The 21,714-nt window shown below is 36.8% G+C and overlaps 1 protein-coding gene across 1 annotated transcript in view; it reads left to right on the forward strand.

The window, feature by feature from the left end:
* Window positions 1-21,714, forward strand: part of PCDH15 (protocadherin related 15) — a 1,630,853-nt gene that overhangs the window by 956,297 nt on the left and 652,842 nt on the right. Inside the window, exon 5 of the mRNA XM_087863140.1 lies at window positions 17,588-17,653. Within this exon, the coding sequence (XP_087719266.1) occupies window positions 17,588-17,653 (66 nt within the window). The remainder of the gene's footprint in view (window positions 1-17,587; window positions 17,654-21,714) is intronic.

Genomic DNA, 21,714 nt, shown 5'->3' on the forward strand with positions numbered 1-21,714 from the left:
CAGTTTATAGCTCCCCTGAATCACCTAGTACTTTGTACTTCCTTACCTTTTAACCAACTCTGGCTATTATTCTTTTAATAATTTTTTTACAATTAGACAGAACAAAAATATCACTTCATTTTAATTAGGATTTGTTTTTATTAAAAGCCCCATGGATGTAAATCTTTCTACAATAGAGTGTATGCTTTTCCATTATTTAAAGAGTTTGCATAAATTAAATCTTACGAGGATGAGTTAATGTCATTAGCATAATTATTAATTAGTACAATGTGCCAGGAACCAGCACTGGAGCTCCTTCAGTGCACAACACACAGAAGGACATTATTTGCTCCAGATAATTATGCTTTGAGAGTTTTTGTACATACTTTTAATGATTTTTACTCTCTCTGCCCTTGCTCTCACATTGAAATTGTGCCTTCCTCTGGGCATGTCTCTTTTTTCTTACACATTCTCTACCTTTATTAGTATTTTTAATATACTATGGATTAAGAAAAAAGAAAATACATTTTTTTATAAGTGTATGGAAAAGTTGGCTTGATTCTGAGTGAAGGTCCAGAGCTTTCTCTATGTATCAAGTTCTTGATCTTTAGTGTATAGACATTTGGAATCTTGGGGACTATGTTCATCTCTTCTCTGGTTCTTGACTCTGACTGTGATCATTTAAATAAAAAAAATAAAATAAAAAAAGACCTCTAGATGATAGGGTTATTACCAAAGTTAATGGGGAAAAAAATCTAACAACAGTCTGACAAGTCCATCGCCATATTCAAAGAAACTCATTTGAGGAGAGATATGACAAAAATCTCTTGATGTAACAGAAATTCTGGAAAGATTAATTTCTGCTATTTGTAGTGTTGCCTTCTTAGAGAAAATTGTCATATGTGTACCATCGGACATGCAAAGCTCAGACTAGGGGGCCGATTGTGAAATAAGAAACCATATCGCTTCGAAAGCAACAAGGGGGACAGTTATAACCAGAAAGTGTTCTTCAGACTCACTGTTGGCAAAATGTGTGATATGAGCAAACACAGAGAAATAAAATAAGGAGTGCTGCCCTTGAGAAAGTCTCTTAAATAGCAGTAGATCTTCAAAACCACAGGCGTCTGTACGGACGATTGTCGAAAAATGAACCTGTGAGTGATAGGCTCTGCAGGACATAAAGCTCCCTTCACTGTACGTTGTTCCTGTGGATACCAAGCTGTCAAAAATATCATCTCCAAATGCAAAGGGTGGTAAAATACTTGTCTTCAATACTTCGTTATTTTCAGTTTTTGAGAACTCTAAGGAAAATTTCCAAGCCAAAAAAAAAAAAAAAAGTTTATCAATAATATGATTTTACTCTTATGGCTTCATCTAAAATTATAGCCCTACCTTCCTTTTCTTGAAGGAATTAAGTGGAAATAAGCACAGGCATGTTTCAACCTATGGCCATACTGTCTTCTGCCAACTTGTCAACCAAAGTTTTCTCTTTGCCCAAGAAATGTCAGATCATATTATGACCCTGACTTGTTTTTGATATCAATCTGCAAGGTTGATGATGCAGAAAGGGCTTATTTGTTAGATGAAAAAACATCATTTTAAGAATAGTGGACACATGGCGACATTACCCCTCTGACACTTGGTATTCATTGTGACACAATGGAGAGACCAGAGATTCATCTGGGGCTTGTGGTTTTATGTTCAGCTTCCCCTGGCATGACTTCTGGCTGTCTGGCCCTCAGCACATCGTGTTACTAGGAATTATGCCTGAGGAAGACCGTGAAAGAAAGCAAGGGAAGCACATGAAGAAGTAGGACAGGTGTTTTGTGAGTTTTGTTATTTTTTAGGCTCTTCTCCTGTAACTCTCAGCTCCAGCCTCTCACCATGCCACTCTCAGGCCTTCCTCTTTGATAATGGAGCCTCAGATCCAGCTTTGACCCTAGCATTTAGAAATGGGAAAATAAAACAAAGGAAAAACATTTCTGAATTTCCTCTCATCTATGTATATTCAAATAGGTGAATTTTCCAGGCCAGATGGTGCAAACACATACTTTTCCCTCTTCCTTTAAAAACCCCCATGCTTCATACATTGAATAGTTATATCCTAGATGATGAAACAGAAAGTTCCATATTGGGACTTTTCCCTCTTCCTCTAAAAACCCCCATGCTTCATACATAGAATAGTTATAGCCTAGATGATGAAACAGAAAGTTCCATATTGGGGCGCCTAGGTGGCTCGGTCAGTTAAGCAACAGACTCTTGGTTTTGGCTCAGGTCATGATCTCAGGGTCATGGGATCAAGCCCCAAATTGCGGCAGGCTCTACACTCAGCCGAAAGTCTGCTTGAGATTCTCTCTCTCTCTCTCATCCCCTGCCTCTCCCCCTGCTCCTGCTCTCTCTCTCTCTCGAATACCTAAATAAATCTTTAAAAGAAGTTCAATATTTTCACTCTCTTCTGGGGGTCCAGAAATATAAGTTCATATTATTTCAGTTGAGTAGGAAATTTACTCCAGCACAATGGGTCTTGTAAATCTGGTGGGTCAGCTTTATGCTGAAGTATTATTACACCTGGAACATACACCTGAGGCTCCCAGACCTCAGTGGTGCCAGCTGGCTCCCGTGGCATTGGCAGGCTTCCAGCAGCCTCAACAAACTGGGTTTCTTAGATTACCCTGGTGTTTTCCACCTCCTGGGGCACCATGCTCTCCATCAGCCCATGCAAATCCAGGCACAAAGTTGGCACCCACAAACATCAGGCTGACTTCTGAAGACCCAGACTTTCAACCCACCCCAGTGCCGGGCTGGCCTCTGTGAAACTAGAATCCAGACCAGCTCCTGGGGACCAGACTACCAGTGTACCCTAGTACCACACAGGTCCCCACTGAACTAACCTCCAGGCTACCTCCCACAGACCAGGCTGTAGGCTAACCCTGGCACCAGGCTGGTCCCCACTGCCCTAGCCCTCAAGCCAGCTTCCATGAAAATATATTCCTGGCCTATCCAAATACTGGACTACACCCTGTGCACCCAGATGCTATGCCCTCACCAATAGTAACTTGTATCTGGTTGGCCCCTGAAACCCAGCTCATCTTCACAGATCCAGGCACCAGACTGGTCCCCATGTACCAAAGCACTAACACTGCCCACCTGCTGACCCAGGCACTGCATCCGCCCACCCAAGGACTCCAACAGGAAGCCTGTCCACAGACACCACCAGAGCCTCTGGAGGGGCTGACTGGCAAAGGGCTTTGCCTGCCAAAGCCAGTCTGTAAAGACTAGAAGAGGTGCCTACTTCTTCAAATGCACAGATACCAATGCAAGGCCATAAGGTTCATGAATAATCAGGATATTCTAATGCAGTGGTGTGTTAATCACTTAACTCCAGTGTGTAGGTTAAAGGACAAATGTATTGAAAATAACTATAGCTACAATAATTAGTTGTGGATACACAATATTAGGAGAGGTAAATTGTGACACCAAAAATGAAAATTATGGGGGGTGGCAGTTAAGAGTGTAGTGCTATTGTATGCAATTAAAAATAAATTGATATCACCTTAAAGTAGACTGCTATATCTATGAGATGTTTTATGTAAGCCCCATGGTAACTAAAAAGTAAAAACTCCCACTAGATCTACAGAGAGAGAGAGAGGGAGAGAGAGAGAGAGGAAAATCAAAGTATGTCAAATGAAAATTACCAGTTCACAAGAAAGAAAGCAAAAGAGGAAGAAAAGAACAAGGGAACTGCAAAACAGCCAGAAAACAATAAAATGGATCGGAAAGTCCATACCTATCAATAATTACTGTAAAGAAAATGGATTGAATTCTCCAATCAAAATGCATATTGATCAAGTGGTTTAAAAAACAAGAGCCATCTATATGCTGCCTGTAAGAGATCCACTTTAGCTTCAAGGACATATACAGACTCAAAGAAAGGGATGGGTAAGGATATTCCATGCAAATGGAGACCAATAGGGAGCATGAGTAGCTATACTTACATCATACAAAATAGGCTTTAAGTCAAAAACTGTAATAAGAGACAAAGCAGATCATTACATAATGAAGAAAAAGGTAAATTCAATCAGAAATTATAACAATTATATATGCACCCAATATCGGAGCACCTGAATATATTAAAATATAAAAAGATATTAAGGAAATGATGGACAACAATATAATAATAGGACTTTAATACTCCACTTTCAACAATGGAAGGATGGTCCAGACAGAAAATCACTAAGGAAACGTTGAACACAAACCACACCTTACACCCAGTGGAACAAACAGACACATACAGAACATCCCATCCAACAGCAGCAGAGCACACATTCTTCTCAAGTGAGCATGGAACATTCTCCAAGATAGGTCATTTGTTAGGTCACAAAGCAAATGTAAGAAGATTTAAATTATACCAAGTATTTGTTTTCGGACCACAGTAAACTAGAAATCAATAGAAGGAAAACAGGAAAATTCACAAATATATGAAAATTAAACATACAGCTGAATACCAACGAGTCAAAAAAGAAATCAGAGTTAATTTTTTAATCTAAAATGAAAATGGGTACACAATATACCAATGTTTATCAGATGCAGCAAAAGTAGTGCTAATAGGGAAGATTGTCACAAACAAAAAATAAATAAACAACAAACTGCTTACAATAAGAAAAAAGAAAAATCACAAATAAAAAACCTAACTATGCACTTTTAGGCACCAGAAAAGAACAAACCAAGCCTGTAGTTAGCCAAAGGAAGGAAATAACAAAGATCAGAGCAGAAATAATTTAAATAGAGAACAGAAAAACAAAACAAAACAGAAAAGGCCAATGAAACCAAAAACTATTTTTTTGAACGGTAAACAAAACTGACAAACTTTTTTTTGTTCTTTTTAACTGACGAACATTTTGCTAGACTAAGAAAAAAGATTCAAGTAAAGAAAATAATAAATGAAAGAGTACACATTACAACACCACAGAAATATAAAGGTTTATGAGATTATTATGAGCAATTATATACCAACAAACTGGATAACCTAGAAGAAATGGATAAATTCCTAAAAACATACAGCCTACTAAGACTGAATCATGAAGAAATAGAAACTTTGAACATATCAAAAATGAGTAAGGAGACTGAACTAGTAACCAAAACCTTCCAACAAAGAAAGTCCAGTACCAGAGAGTTTCACTGGTGAATTCTACAAAATATTTAAAGAAAAATTAATGCCAGTCCTTCTCAAACTCTTCCAGAAAATTTAAAAAAAAGGGAACACTACCAAATTCATTTGATGAAGTCATCGCTATCCTGTTGCAAAGCTAGATAAGGAACTACAAGAAATGGACACTACAGGCCAATATTCCTCATGAAGATAGACACAGAAATTCTCAAGAAAATATTAGCAAATTGAAATGAACAGCACATTAAAAGGACTGTACGCTATGATTAAGTGGGATTTGTTCCCAGGATGCAGAATGTTTCAACATAAACAATAAATGTTATGTACCACATTAATAGAATGAAAGATAAAAATCAAATGATTATCTCCCTAGATGCTGGAAAAGCAATTAATAAAATTCAGTATTTATTCATGATAAAAAAAAATCTCAACAAATTGGATTTACAAGGAATGTATCTCAATATGATAAAAGCCATATACAGCAAGCCCACAGCTGACATCATGGGCAATAGTGAAAAACTGAAAAATTTCTCCTAAGATCAGGATCAAGACAAGGTGCCCACTCTCATCATTTTTTATTCAAAATAGTATTGGAAATCCCAATCAGAGAAATTAGGCAAGAACTAGAAGTAAAAGACATTCAAATCAGAAAGGTAGACTAATAATTGTCTTTGTTTACAACCGATAAGATCTTATACAAGAAAAGCCTAAAGACTCCACCAAAAAACCTTTGGAACCAATAAACAAATTCAGTACACTGTAGGTTATAATATCGACATAACAAAATCCGTTGTGTTTCTATACACTAACAATGGACTATCTTTAAAAGACATAAAGAAAACAATCCCATTTATAACACCATCAAAAATGATAAAACACCTAGGAATAAATTTAATCAAGGAAGTGAAAGACATACACACTAAAAATTATAAGATATTGTTGAAAGAAATTGAAGAAGATACAAATAAATGGAAAGATATCCCATGTTCAAAAATTAGAAGAAATAATTTTATTAAAATGTCCATCTTACCCAAAGTCATTTATATATTCAATTGCAATCTCTATAAAAATTCCAAGAGCATTTCTCACAGAAATAGAAAAAAAAATTCTAAGATTTGTTTGGAAACACAAAAGACTCCAAATAGACAAAACAGTTCTGAGAAAGAAAAAGAAAGCTGGAGATACCTGATTTCTATCTTTATTATAAAGCTATAATAAAACCATATGGTAGTGGCATAAAAAAGACACTTAGACCAACGGTACAAATCAAGAGCCCAGAAATAAACCAACACAATTCCTTTTTGACAACAGAGCCAAGAATGCTGATGGGAAAAGGGTATTTTTTTTTCAATAAACAGTGTTTAGAAAACAATATTCACTTGTAAAAGAATAAATTCGGATCCCTCTCTTACACAAACCATAGAAATCAACTTAAAATGGATTAAAGCCTTTAACGTAAGACCCGAAACTGTAAAACTGCTTAGAAGAAAAAATAACCAAAAGTTCTTGATGCTGGTCTTGGCAATGATTTTTTAGATATGACACCAAGTGCAAGCAACAAAGCAAAAAAGTAGTGGGACTACATCAAGCTAAATAGGAAACAGCAAACAGTCAGCAAAATGCAAAGTCAACCTGAGGAGTGACAGAAAACGTTGGCAAATCATCTATCCAATAAGGCATTATTATCCAAATGTATAGGGAACTCACACAATCTAATGCCTAAAGAACAATCAGATGGGCAGAGAACTTGAATAGATATTTTTTTAAAGACAGCATACAGGTGGCCACAGGCACGTGATGCTCAACTCACTAATAATCAGGGAAATGCACATCAAAACCACAAGGAGATATCGTCACCTTGCACCTGTTAGAATGACTATTATTAAAAAGACAAGAGATAACAAATGTTGGTGCAGATGTAGGGAAAGAGAATCCTGGGGAAACCCTTGATGGGGATGTAATTTGGTGCAACCACTATGGAAAACAGTATGGAAGTTTCTCAAAATAAAAAGAGAACTATCATACAATCTAGCCATCACATTCCGGGTATATATCTGAAGGAAGTATTATCAAAGAGATATCTGCACCCCCATGTTCACTGCAGAGTTGTTCACAAAAGTTAAGACATGGAAATAACCTGTATCCGCTGACAGATGAATGGATGAAGAAAATGGGGGATATTATTATTATTTAACAGACTATTATATAGCCATAAAAAAAGAAGGAAACCCTTCCTTTCATAACAACATGATGGACTCTGAGGTCATTATGCTAAGTGAAATAAGCCAGAGTAAGGGGAATAGTGAATTTCCTCACTTAGATATGGAATCTAAATAAACGAAACTCATAGAAACAGAGTAGAATATGGTTGCCAGGAGCTGGGGTGTTGGCAAAATGAGAGATGTTGGCCAAAGGATGCAATCTTCCAGCCCTAAGGTGAGTAATTTCTGAGGCTCTAATGTACAACATGGTGACTGTAATTAATAATTCTGTATTATATACTGAAAGTTTTCAAGGGAGTGCAGCTCAAATGTTATCACCACACACACACACACACACACACACACACACACAGGGGCAAATGATGAGAGGGTATGGAGGTGCTAACTAACCTTACTCTGGCAATCATTTCACAACCCAGATGCGGATTCAATCATCACATTGTACACCTTAAAGTTATGCGTGTTCTATGTCAATGATATCTCAAGAAAGCTGGGGGAGAAAAGAAGAAAACAGATGTGATGCTTACGTGGATATAGTGTTTAGTGTTCTGAGTAATTAAATGCTTAAAATTTTGTCTCTATGATTTAATCCATAGTTTGCCTTTTTACTGGCAGTTTAGGTACTCATAATTGGCTTGTGGCAAGGAAGTTGACTTAAATAGGCAAGCAGGCTGTAAACAAAGACTTATTCAGAATCTCTCTGTTTGAGAATGCTGTTTTATGCAACAATGTTGATGTGCAACTTTAATCTTTTGACCTTGTTGAGTATCTTAGTAAGAATCATGATTGGAATTTCTTCTGAGCTACCTCGTTAAGAATAATTAGAAAATAAAGTAAATTAGCTTTCAGAACATGGATATAAACTCTTTAACTGTTTTTCATAAAGTGTTTCTTGAATAATTTTCTTTTCCTCATTGACGCAAACCCTTACTCCTTCCTTTCCCCTTTATATTTAAATGATAAAACCTAAAGACAAATTTGATAATGAGGTAAAGCAAGCTAATCAATAAACAAAATGCCCTTCAGAAAGATTTTAGAATAATAACAAGATCTCGCAAAGAACTTTTAGAAGGGATACACAATTTGCTGTATATTACAGTATTAAAAGGAACTTTTTACTTGTAAGCATTCCTCAGATAATTTTTAAAAGGAAATTCTTTGCATGACTTACCATCATTATATATCCTTAACAATCTGTAGACATATAATTACATGTGCTGTCACTGTTCTAGTATGTTAAATGCACATCAAAAATGCTAACACATCCCAAGCCTATTTTGATCTGCTAATAAAATATGGCTTTGTTGTGAAGGTTGAAAAGTGTAAGCAACTGCTACTTATATAATTTAAAAATATGTAAAAGTCATTTTTAAAAATGTAGAGATATATGGGTGCCTGGGTGGCTCAGTGGGTTAAGCAGCTGCCTTCGGCTCGGGTCATGATTCCAGGGTCCTGGGATCCAGTCCCCATTGGGCTCCCTGCTCGGGCAGGGAGTCTGCTTCTCCCTCTGCCCCTCCTCCCACTCGTTCTCTCAATATCTCTCTCAAATAAAATAATAAAACCTTTAAAAAATATAGAGAGATATACAAATTTTGTGTATAGTTATCTCATTTGGTTAGAATAGAATTTACCTAGCAGTAACTTCTAAAGCACTTGTGTGTGCCAGGAAATATTCTATAACACAGCCTCTGTTTACAAATAATGCAACTCGGCTACAGAGAGTTTAAGTAACTTTGAAATGTAATAAAGCTAGCAAGTAGTAAAATGTGGCTAGTATCAACCCCAGACAGTCTGTCTCCCAAGGCCACATCCATAACCACAACACTGGCTGCTTCTTCTCACATACAGTGTCACACATTATACCTTGGACCAAGAATTCTTCCATGCATCCCAAATTCACCAAATGTAGTTATGGTCACCTGCTGGAAGGTTACACAAGAAAAACTGTCACCACCAATGGAAGAAAAACCCCAATGGCTTCTAACTCATGTAGTATGAAGTATATGTAAGAAATTCACATTTGGGGGCACCTGGATGGCTCAGTCGGTTAAGTGTCTGCCTTCGGCTCAGGTCATGATCCCAGGGTCCTGGGATCGAGTCCTGCATCAGGTTCTATGCCCAGCGGGGAGTCTGCTTCTCTCTCTGCCCCTTCCCATCACTCTCCCCATCCCTTGTTCATGCTCCTGTGCATGCTCTCTCTCCTTCTCGCTCTCTCATGCATGTGTACAAAAATAAATAAATACAATCTTTTAAAAAAGAAATTCACATTTGGGTACAAAGACTAACATGTTTGACAATACATTTACATAAAATTATAAGATAGTCAAGTATAGTAATATTCCCAGTGAACAAAAATAATCTTAAAATATTTACTTGATCTTCTCATCAGACTTCTGACAATTTCTGCCCTGCATTTTTTGTACAGCCCCTGACTTGTCTTTATTTTGATTTCTTAGATCCTTTAGCTTATTAATAAGAATGGGTTTCTCTTTCTCACCAAATGCCAACCATGCACAAGCCTACTCCTGTTGATAGACTGATTACAGTGAAGTGAAGTAACTTCAGAAGAAAGTGGTTAAGGGAGACACGGTCTCTACCATAAATTGTCCTAATGAAAGCCATGATGGAGAATGATACTTGTTAATGACTTCAGTGGGCATTACCAGACCATGTTGTTGGAACATCTTAACCAAATTATATAATCCAATTAATGATGACACTAAGGCATCATGAAATATGCCTTGCTTCCTCCGTGGTAAAATTTGAATCTCTAAATGGTAATGCTGACAGAGTAATCCAGAGAGCACATCCTATTCTTGAGTTGGAAATGACATACTCACTATGCCCTTGAGTTTACTCAGTTCACTTTGCTTTTTGTCAGTCAAAGCCAAGTCCGTGTCTTTGTTGACTGTCGTTTTAGACAATATAACTTAGAGTATGATCCCACTGACTTATAAATCTCAGCGTCAAACTGTTTTTCTTTTGGATGAGGGAATCTTTCTGTCTTCGGATTTCACTCCTATATGTACTTACCTGGAAATGAATATTCCAAAGATCAACAGAAAAGATGAGAATAGATGAAGACAGAAAAGATACTGCTGCTTGTGACAAGCAAATTGAAAGTAAAATATTTGTGTAACATGAAATTTAAAGAGAGCACAGAAATCCTTTGAATGAGAGGCCAGATTGCTTCAAATCAAGCATCTGCTTCAGTGTGTGTGTGTGTGTGTGTGTGTGTGTGTGTGTGTGTGTAGGCATACAAATTCATACTTCTAAACAAGAGAGTTCAGATAACTTTGGATATCCAAACTGATAACAGAGGAATGTTGAGAAGAATAGATGTTTCAGGAGATCTGTAACTCTTTCTTGACCTTTCTGCTTGATCATTGGGACACCAGTACATTTCAGGACTATATTGGAACCAATGGATGATTATGAGACCCCTTTACCTTCTTAACCTGGGGTTCAGGAATCCTATTTGCCTCTATTAAATTTAATCAAGGATAGTGTATCTACATTGATATCTGGAAAAAGAATTATAGCATATTTCTGTCCATACAACCATCAGTGACATTTCATACAACTACGTTTATCCTTAACGAGAATGCACTTCATGATCACATATATCAATAAGATCAGCCCTCCCTCAATATTCAGGGGAAGCCAAGAGATTCTCTACTGTCTTTGATCAAAGGGAAAAAATAGGAATGACTTTCCAAATACATTGGTTCTGAAATAATGATACTGTAAAAATTAAAGGTATCTATTCTGCTTGTACATTTTGCCAGGGACTATTCTAAGAAATTACCATAGATTATCTCATTTATCCTTGTGATAAATCTATGAAGTAGGTATATTTACTTTTATTCCTATTTATGTAAATTGAGGTACAAGAGTTACAAGGTATAAGAAGTTAATAATCTGTTCAATATTATGTTACTATTAAAAGCCAAAGTTAGGATTTGAAAGTAGGTTTTCTGACACCAAAGCACATATTCTTACTTTTGTACTATATTAGGAATCAATTACATTAACGTCTGAAAACACTCTCCCAAAAGATTTAAAATGACTAAGATTTTAATTATTTCTTTTATCCATTTTCCATGAAGGAGGATAGTACATAGTACCACAAATATATTGGAAGATTACAATATGTCAAATACTTTGCTAGGTGATAGAATAATTCACTGATAATCATAAGCAGCTGGTAAGGAAATAGCTGTTTAAAAATTCTAAGGTGACACAGAAGTATTGGGGATTTTTGATATCATAAAATATTTGGTATCTGAGGTCTTTGAGTTTTGTTTCTTCAAGTACAATTTGACCAAGTCATGAAAGACCTTGGAACACATCTTGCTAATATTAGGATATTGGTGTAATCTTGGTTGTTTCTCAGTGCAGACAACTGGATGGGTGGCATATAAAATTCTAACAGAAATTATAGTCAGTTGGAGACAAGTGAAAGTCTTCTCCTACCTTGTTTTTCCATTACTCCTCTTTATTATTCTTACCTTTCCATGGTCTTCCATTACTAATCCCACAGCATCTCAAAGTCCTATAAAATTGGCCTATTACTTTCTTTACCTCAGTGGGAGATTTTCACATGCAGGGGGAAAAGCCATTTTCTCTCACCTCTCTAGGTTCATGGCTGAGACCCCCTGTAATAAAATAGCAAATTAACAGGAGAAAAACACAATTAATTACAAAGATATGAGACTCAAAGTCATCCAGGCAGTTGAGGCTTAGATACATACCATCCTGGACTAAGGAAAGGGACAGGGACCTAGGGCTTCAAAGAGGAGGAAGACAATTCACAGGATAATGTGAAGAAGAAATGTTTGGTAAATAAATGTTTGCCTTGACATGCAGACAAGTCTCTCCAATGAAAACTTTATCTCTGGTAATAACTCTCTTGCTGGTATAGGCCTCCTTTATGAATTCTTTTACACTGTTAAAAGGGAGGTGAAAGGCTTTTCTTGACTCTACTGGTCTCGATTGCCTTCACCTCTGCATGCCTAGCTGGCATAATTCGGGCTGGCACATCTTGCTCCCCTTCACACTTCTAGTGAGGTAACATCAATGAACCTGTCTTGGACAGTTAATTGTTGCTCATTCCTTCTCCATTATTTGCATATGAGAATGATATTTCAAATATTAAAAAGGAAAAAAAATAAGTTATAGCATTTTTTTAAATTGCAAATTTGGTTGAAGCCATAAATTCTTACATTCAATAAATAATTGATGAGAATCAATTATGTTCTAGAAAATTTGCCCTGGGGACACAACCCTGAGGAATTGAAGCTCTGTTGGTGAGGAATCAGATATTCATAAACTGGAACTAGAAGGCAGAGTTATGAGAGTATATATCAGGGAACCTGAGGGTTGGAAATGGTTTCTTTGAGAAAGTAAGACATACACCAAAATCTAAAGGATATGCAAGTGAATGATGGGCTGAGAGTAAAGATTAGAAACAAGAAATACTGCAATATGGAAAGGTCTTGAGGTAGCTCAGGATGGAGAATAGAATGACTAAAGAAAAGAAACAAATCTGTCTGAATGCTGACAGCAAGTGAGGGCACGGGAACAGATAGGACGGGAGAGGAGGGGAGGCCATATTACACAGGTCCCGGTAGACCATGCATTTTGGTTTTCATTCTAAAATCAGACTATGCAGAGGATTGTAGGTCATAAAAAAATGTTTTATTCTAAAAGCAATGGCAAATCATAAAAAGGTAAGCCAGTTTTTCCTTATAAAAGATCACTGTGGATAAAGACAGCAAATTAAAAGAGTGGGACAAGATTGCCTGTAGGGAAAATGGTTAGCAACACCTGTTTGATTAGTAAGAGATTGGATCAGTGTGCTGACACTGGAGACTGAACACAGGAAGTAGATATGAGAAGCTTTTTTCTGTAGGAATTAAATTCAAGACTTGTTGTTGGATTTAGTCCAAGCACATGAGGGAAATGTTTAGGCTCAAAGGTGACTGCCTGCTTTCTGGTTTATGCAGAACTGTGCTATTCACTGATATAATACATGCTGGAAGAGGCCAGCTTTGGGCTCAGGGTAGCAATACGTTTAAGGTAACTTTGAAATTACAAGTGTAGGTATCACCTTGATTATAGGACCCAGACTCAGAAGAGAGGTCTATGGCAAATAAAATATGCAAGTGATTGATATAGCCATGGCAACTACACACACACACACACACACACACACACACACACACAAACAAGTGAATAGGTTTTACTGAAATTTTATTGAAAACACATTGTTTGGCTTTAAAAGGACATTTTGAAAACAGGCTAAGGTAGAAATGTGGTTTTCCTGGCTGTTGTCACTTCCTGGTAAGGAATGGGCAGGTTTAGACAATTTTGGATTTTTGCCTTTCTGTGACCCATCTGTAGCATGCTCTAAGCTTCGGGCTATAGTAAGAGCAGCATATCACAGATTTAGTGCCTTTGAAACCAGGATATTATGTATTTTTCTAATACTTCTTTTTGGGTTTTAAATCCAACTTGTTGCATGAGATTATTTAAAAACATATGGCTTATTCTTAGCTTGATGACAAATTTGCAGAAATATATCACACTGGGCACTCAGGCATTTGTATTCATAGCCTGTGCTTTATAACAAATTGGTTATGGGAAGCAGATAGGGGCCTAAGAGGTTAGAAATTTGAGGCATGAAAAACAATGAATTTGCAATTTAACCAGGACAGTCAAGGATGAAATTAAATAGATTAGGGAAGTCCACTTCCAAGGTACAAGCGTCATCAGCTCACCTGTCTTTCATGTGCTGGACAAATTATTTGTACACCATAGAGAACAGCATCACCAGCCCCAAATTACTTTCTAGTCTTCATTTTGATGTCCATTTGGATATTTGGCATACGCAATACATCACTGGCTATTCCATCCAAAATTAATTTCTTTTCTAGACAATTTTGAATATACTTCATTATTGAAAATATTTTTGTGCATTTCAAAACTAATTAATCATGCTTTCATGAATGCATCATTCCAAAACAAACATTTTAGCTGTTGTGAACAATACTATTAATAGGTTATTTTTAGATATAAGGCTAATTTCTCTTCATTAACATTGTGAATCTTTAAAAAAATTAAATCACTTTTGGTTTGATCTCAAATAAATAAAGTATTTGTTAGATATGAGGCTATCTTACTGGGGTGGGGAGGAATGTGGAGTCTGCTGGAAGAGGAAAGCTTAGGGAAAGTCTCCTAATGCAGACGGAGTGGGAGGAATCACAGCTGAGCCTCTATGTTGGTGAAGATGTAGAGAGAACAGACTTATGGCTCATGGAGGATGTTCAAATGGGAGGTTGTAGCTTGGTGGACTGTAGTTCAGGAAAAATCAACACATATTCTTTTAAGACCATTTCTTAAGAATTGGTTACTATGGTGGAATGTGATAAATATGATGGTTACTAATGTTACTTAGATGAATATGATGGAGATTCGGTCTGAAGGAATTCTTGTGAGAAAGACAGACCCGTCTTTACGGTGCTGTAATTTATCCAATGGAACATCGTGCACACTGAAGGAATACAGAGAAGAGGCATTGAATCTGGACTAACAAGGAAGATTTTCCGGAAGAGGTGATGCCTTGCAGGTTTTTTAAAAAGAGAAATAGAAGTCAAGTTGGGGAAGAAGAAGAGGAGGAAGGGCATTTTAGCAGACGGTACAGCCAACATGAATTGGGTTGGTTGTGGCTAGATAATGGACTGAATGGAAGGGTAAGAGGGTTAGTTAGGGCTGGGAGGTGGGGAGTCATACTTGGGTTAGCAGAGTAGGGAAAGCATATCCATACATTTAATGATACCCAGTTGGTGAAGGAATACTCTTGAAAAGTAACTACTCTCCAAAAGACAAAGGGAAGAGATGTTTGGTAATATGAGACCTACTTCTGGTAAGAACTGGTCAGGTTTCATTTATTCTCTTCTGCACAAACAGCCTCTGCCTTCTTGTGTATCCCATTTCCACTCCCCACATGCATTGTCTCTTTTTGCTTTTAATCATTTATGCTGTCAATGAACTGGTTAAGGAATTGCCTCCACATGGACCACATTGTGTTACATCTGTGTGGTTGTTTATGCATCTTTGTTCTTGCTGGTCTCTAACCTTTTTCACCTGAGACCTTTGAAGAACGGAGCTGTTAATTTTGTATTCCCATGTTCAGCACAGAGTAATCATCTACAAATTTTCCTGAATTAATGAATAATGTTCAAATGCATAGAGGAATACAAAACTAGATGAAAAAATGAAATAAAAGACAAATTCCGAGTAGGGATGTGGGCAAGTTTTCATGAAATAGGAGAAATCACATTCTACCAAAAGGAGCAGAGCTTTGCTGGGTGGAAGAGAGGCAGAAATGAATTCAGGTAACAGAACTTCCCTAAACATACAAAGTATGGCCCAGCAAGAGTCAGGAGTCTGATATGGCTGAAGGGCACAGTGCTTAATTCTAAATAAACCCTGTTGAGAACTGACCTCTTTTGAGATGTTGTCCTAAACCATTTAGCTTTGAAAAGTTCTAAATGGTATCCTAAGAGAGTTTTCTTTACTCCAAAGTAAAGAAAACTTTGGGCAGAGAAGTGCCATTTTTGTACCTTAGATTTGGGTGCATGAAAGTAATTCTCATGGGATGAGTCAATGAACACAGGGTGAAAACAAAGCTTCTGGGAGGTGGTGAGGACATCGTTTCAAGAGTAGGGGTGATGAGTGCTAAGTAGTGTATGTCGGGGGTGGAGGAGGGAGGAGGAGAGTAATGAGTATGAGATATTTTAGATCTAAAAGTGTTGTGACTTGGAATTCCTTGAATATTGACGAGGAGGCAGAGAAAAATACTGGAGAGCTCTGAGATTTTCAGCTTCGCATGAGAGAGATGTACCTTACAGTATAGAACTTTGCTTGCTGATGACATTATTATTCATGTCCATGTGCATAATAAGTAGAATTCGAATGAATGAATGAACAAATGAATGCATGAATAAATAACCTCGGAATCTTCCAAATAACACACATACTTGGATGGCTTTAAGCAAATCTGGTTTATGCTGCAGTCAGTCACGGGAGCGAGCCGTGGACCTGTAAGTGCCTAACAGCCCCCTCAGGCTCACGGGTTACCTCCTCGGAGACACTATACGTCGCACAAGCATACATGTGACATCTTGCAGGCAAAGCCTTCATGTTACTTTTTATGGATATTATAGCTCATTGGACTATTTATATATTCATTATCATGAGATTCTTGACAAGGTATTAGCAGTGTTTGAAATAACAAATTAGTCATCTCTACTGATGGACGGGCACTATCCTTCGGGTTCGTTCAACATAGGGATAGTAGACCATTCATAGTAATTGGTATTTACCTTTTCATGGGAAACATATAAATGTACTTTATAGTATTTTCAAGCCTATCCATAATAAAGTTTGGAGATGCTAATAACATATATTATCAAGTTACTGTGTTAATATTACATTAGGATTGGAAAATCTGATAGAAGGGTTTTATGTATTTCTTTTCCACAAGTCATTATGTGATGTATCTGTCGTTAAATAGTGCTATTTATATCTTTCAATCCACACTAAATATATACATATATTCTTTCTTCCTTTCTTTCTTCCATTTTTCTGATCTGCTTCCATTGATGACTCTATACTTTTGACTCCAGACTGGCAATATGAGGGTAAGATAACAAAAATAAAAATGCCAAACAACCTCATGAACATTGCTTGTCTGTCTTTGTTTTATTCTCTTTAGAACATTATTAAAATTCTATTCACTCCCTTTAATTAGCCCCTTTATCACAATTAAAGTCCAATTATGTTTGTTTCTGTTGTGAAGCTTTAATTACAATTTATCCTTGTTAATCATTCCTTTATGTTGTTTCTTTGGGTTAAATTACCATCCCATTATCTCTGTCCTGAAGGACTTCTGCTCTCCAGTGGTCTCTGCTGGTGTTTTCTCAGTAAGATTTGAGTAGTTTTGTGGTGTACAAAGTGATTGTGTTATGTTGTAAGGAATCTTTGTGGTTCTCATGAAAAATTTTTTAAGCTAAAAAGTAAAGTAATGATGCATATCAATTTGATTGTAGGATTTTTTCTTTTTTCAATACCAATACACATCTCAAAGAATTTCATCTCATGGTGAGTGCTTTACAGTTGTTCCTCCTTACATTTGGTTGTTTTCTCTCTTCAGATTGCAAACTAGCTAGGGGAGGACCACCAGCCACCATAGTTGCTATCGATGAAGAGAGTCGGAATGGTGAGTGAATTTTCTGTTTTACAAATGACTCCTCTGAGAGGGACTTCTTCTCCTTTCAACCCTAGATGTGTTATGTGTGTAAGTAATAAATGAAAGCAGCAGCCCAAATCCACAAACAGCACTCCTTTAATTTCTTCCCTGTATGCATTTAAATTAGGTCATATGCTGAAAATGCTTTACTTGGATAATATATGAGAAAATCCTCCATGACTAGAAAGGTTGTTCGTTCTTGATCGTAAAGGAGTATTTTACTCAGGGTCAGTCCAAGAGTGCACCCAGATAGGGCTGGGATTTATCTTTGTCAATAGATAGAGTTGACTGTCATGCATGCAAACACCTGGTCACCTAACTAAGACACATTGCATTCCTCCAAAAGAGTGGACCACAAGGTAAGCCTTCCACCACCTGTTTACACTGGCTGGAATCCGGTAAGGATTAAGCTCCGCAGCTCACTAGACATGGCAATCTAGGAATGGTTAAGGGGAAAATGAGAATTCTTGGGAAGGGAGAACCTGACCAAAGGTTCTGAGAACAGAGGAAGAAGCTTGAGTGTTGGTTCAGGTTATCTGCCATAATGAACAACTAATACCAAATCCATATTACATTCTTCAAGAAGTACTTTTCCTTATCAAAACCAAAATAAATACAATTGGTGCTTTGTTCTACAACTCTCTCTGGGCCTCTTTTAACTTCAGTGTATGAGTGTTTATAGATTCTTCTCCTCTATTAGGGCTGCAGTAAAATGGTATCTCTTAAGTCTTGGTTTCTATTTCAAACTAAGTGTGTGAGTGTGCTCTAAGGCTCAGTTTGTCTACTAATTTCATAATGGACCTTCCATTGGGCTTCCATTGGGTTTGTTCAGATCATGCTTTCTGTCTGAAAAAGTCTGTCTTCCAGATTTATATATACATATATATGGGGCTTATTAGTGAATGATGTTTTTTTCCTGGAATTTAACCTACATATATTTTGAAGCCTTCAAATGACATATGTAATACCTTCATTGTGCCGTCTTAGAAACATTCCTTTATCCCTTTGAAGAGTTGGTATAATTTTTTTTTTTTCTTCTTGCTTATCCTCTGGAATCAGCCAAAACTGTCCATAGCACTGCTGGCCTCTTTTTAAACAAAATTAATTACCTGTACTAAATTTTAGCAACATTTAAAAAAATCAGAAAAACTTGGGTGTTCTCATTATTTTTAAAAAGCACTGGGTGTTATATGCAACTAATGAATCATTGAACACTACGTCAAAAACTAATGATGTATTACATGTTGGCTAACTGAACATAATAAAAAATAAAAAAATAATAAAAGCTGGTCTGTATTGAGATGAAAGCATATAAAGTTGATGAGTTATTATGATGCTTTTGAATAAATTGGAAGTAAATTTTATGTGTGTCTACAGAAAATGAAAAAAATATGGAAAATTTTGACACGCATGTAGAAAATTATGGTTTATTTATCATTACCTATTTTCCAAATGCAAATCTATAATATTTCAAAAACAAATCTGTGTTTTCTAAATGGTCTACAAGGAAAACAGTTTGCCTTTAATTAATCAGAGACCAAAAAGGACAAAAAAAAAAAATGATAGAAATCCACTCTCTAGTTTCTTTATTGCTCACTAATTAACTTGAACATATAAGCTGCATTGAACTAAAATACTTAGTTTTACTAAATGATTTTGTTTTAGATTCTGTACAGAGCTCACTTTGCCAGATATCACCAGTAATGATGATATTTTACCACTTGTTATGACGAGATCCCATTTTCCAAAGGATCAGGAGCTGGGCAGGGATGTTGCCCTACAGTGCTGTATAGTGCATGTGATAAACATTCAATATTGTGTTGAAGAAAGTGATGTGATACAGTGTAGTGACGTTGTGTTCTTTAATTGGCATATTGTGTAGAACTGCCCCCTCCTCAGAATTCTGCCAAAGTCATTTGAGTGTCATCACAGGGAATATAAATACTTGCCCAGAGACTAAATGTTTGCATTTTTATTTTACATTAAATGTCTAAAAATACGCGGATCAGGTGAACCTCTGCCAAAGATTATAATACAGTGTGCAGTCATCCTTGTCTTCAGAGTCTAAAGGAAGCAATGCATGAAAATGTGTTTCAGATTTTTCTTCAGGCAATCTAAGAAACTTCCAGTAAGACGGTTAATTCTGATCCTGCTCTTAAATTCTTTTAATTTCTCTCTCTCTCTCTCTCTCTCTCTCTCTCTTTTTAGATGTTATTTATTTATTTATGAGTTATTATGATAACTCACTGACAGAGAGAGAGACAGCCAGCGAGAGAGGGAATACAAGCAGGGGAGTGGGAGAGGAAGAAGCAGGCTCTCAGTGGAACAGGGAGCCTGACATGGGGCTCGATCCCAGGACCCTGGGATCATACCCTGAGCTGAAGGCAGACACTTAATGACTGAGCCACCCAGGTGCCCCAATTTCTCTTTTTCTGAAGCTTTTAATTGGTTGTGATAAAACATGTGGGTATTTGATTTTACCAATATAATACATACCATTTTTAAAGGTTCTGAGACTTCTTAAAAGAAAGGCAGAGGGTGGCTCAGTCAGTTAAGTGTCTAACTTTGGTTTTGGCTCAGGTCATGATCTCAGAGTCATGAGAGGGAGCCCCACATTGGGCTCTGCACTTGGCATGCAGTCTGCTTGAGATTCTCTCCATCTCCATCTCCATCTCCCTCTGCCCCTCCCCACTACTCATGCTGTCTCTCTCTCTCTCTCTCTCTCTCTCTCGCAAATAAAAGAAGTAAAATCTTTTAAAAAATGAGGCAGAGCAAATCCTTTATTAAGCCAAAATAATAAGTTTATTGTGTGTCAACTTACCTTTGGTTTACTGTATTGATGTCTGCAGGTAAATAACCTCTATTGCTAAATGCGTCCTCCACTAAAGCACAGATTTTAATAGCTCAGTTTTTAAAAAATCTATACTTAATTCTCTTATGTAAGTCATTGAGGTACATGTATAGAATGCCCATTATTTGTCACATGCATCTGCATCATTCATAATTTTTAGACTCTGTAGGATGGGAATATTGCCTCTTTGTGAATATGGATGCTAAGTGCATTTGCACAAATAGGTATGTTTGAAAGAATTAAAACTGTCATGGGTGGAGATCCATAAACTTCTTAGTAACTCTGAGCTCTCTTAGATTCTTCCCCTCTCTGATCATCATTCTCAAGAACATACTGATAACAGATTCTTTATCTCACCCACGATCTGAATCAGCTCATTTTCATCAAAACTATAAGAAAATCCAGCTTATGTCTTAAGGACATGGCGTCAACACATAAATAGACAAACACTGGCTCCTGACGACCATCAGAATGTTCTGGAGCTGGTATGGAGAGCGTGTTTCGTGTGCAATCACATTTAGAGAGGAGAATGCACACAGAGAAATGGACTGGGGCATATTCCCTTGTTTGATAGAATGAGAATATCTCAAAATTCCTTCTGGAAAACTTACGTCCACACAAAAGCCTACACATGTGTGTTTATAGCAGCTTTATCTCTAATTTCTAAAACTTGGAAGCAACTTAAATGTCCTTCAATAAGTGGATGGATAAACTGTGGTATATCCTGACCAATTCAGTGTGGAAAAGGAAAGATCTGTCAAACCATGAAAGATATGAAATTATCCTTTTTTTAAATTATTTTTTTAATTCCAGTACAATTAACATACATTGTTATATTAGTTTCAGGTGGACAATATACTGATTTAGCTATTCTATACATTACTCAGGATTCATCACAATAAATGTACTCTTAATCCCCTGTTTAACCCGTCCCCCTCCCCTCCTGCCATCTGCTAACCACCATTGTATTCTCTATAATTAAGAGTGGTTTCTTTGTCTCTTTTTTGTTTGCTTGTTTGTTTCCTAAATTCCACGTGAGTAAAATCATATGGTACTTGTCTTGTTCTGACTGATTCATTTCACTTAGCATTATGCTCCCTAGATTCATCCATGTTACTGCAATTGACAAGATTTCTTTTTTTTTTTTATGGCTGAGAGAGATCCCTTTATATATATGTAT

The sequence above is a fragment of the Ursus americanus genome, chromosome 6, assembly GCF_024610735.1.
Source record: "Ursus americanus isolate L20-20 chromosome 6, mUrsAme1.1.p, whole genome shotgun sequence".
Taxonomy (NCBI): Eukaryota; Metazoa; Chordata; class Mammalia; order Carnivora; family Ursidae; genus Ursus; species Ursus americanus.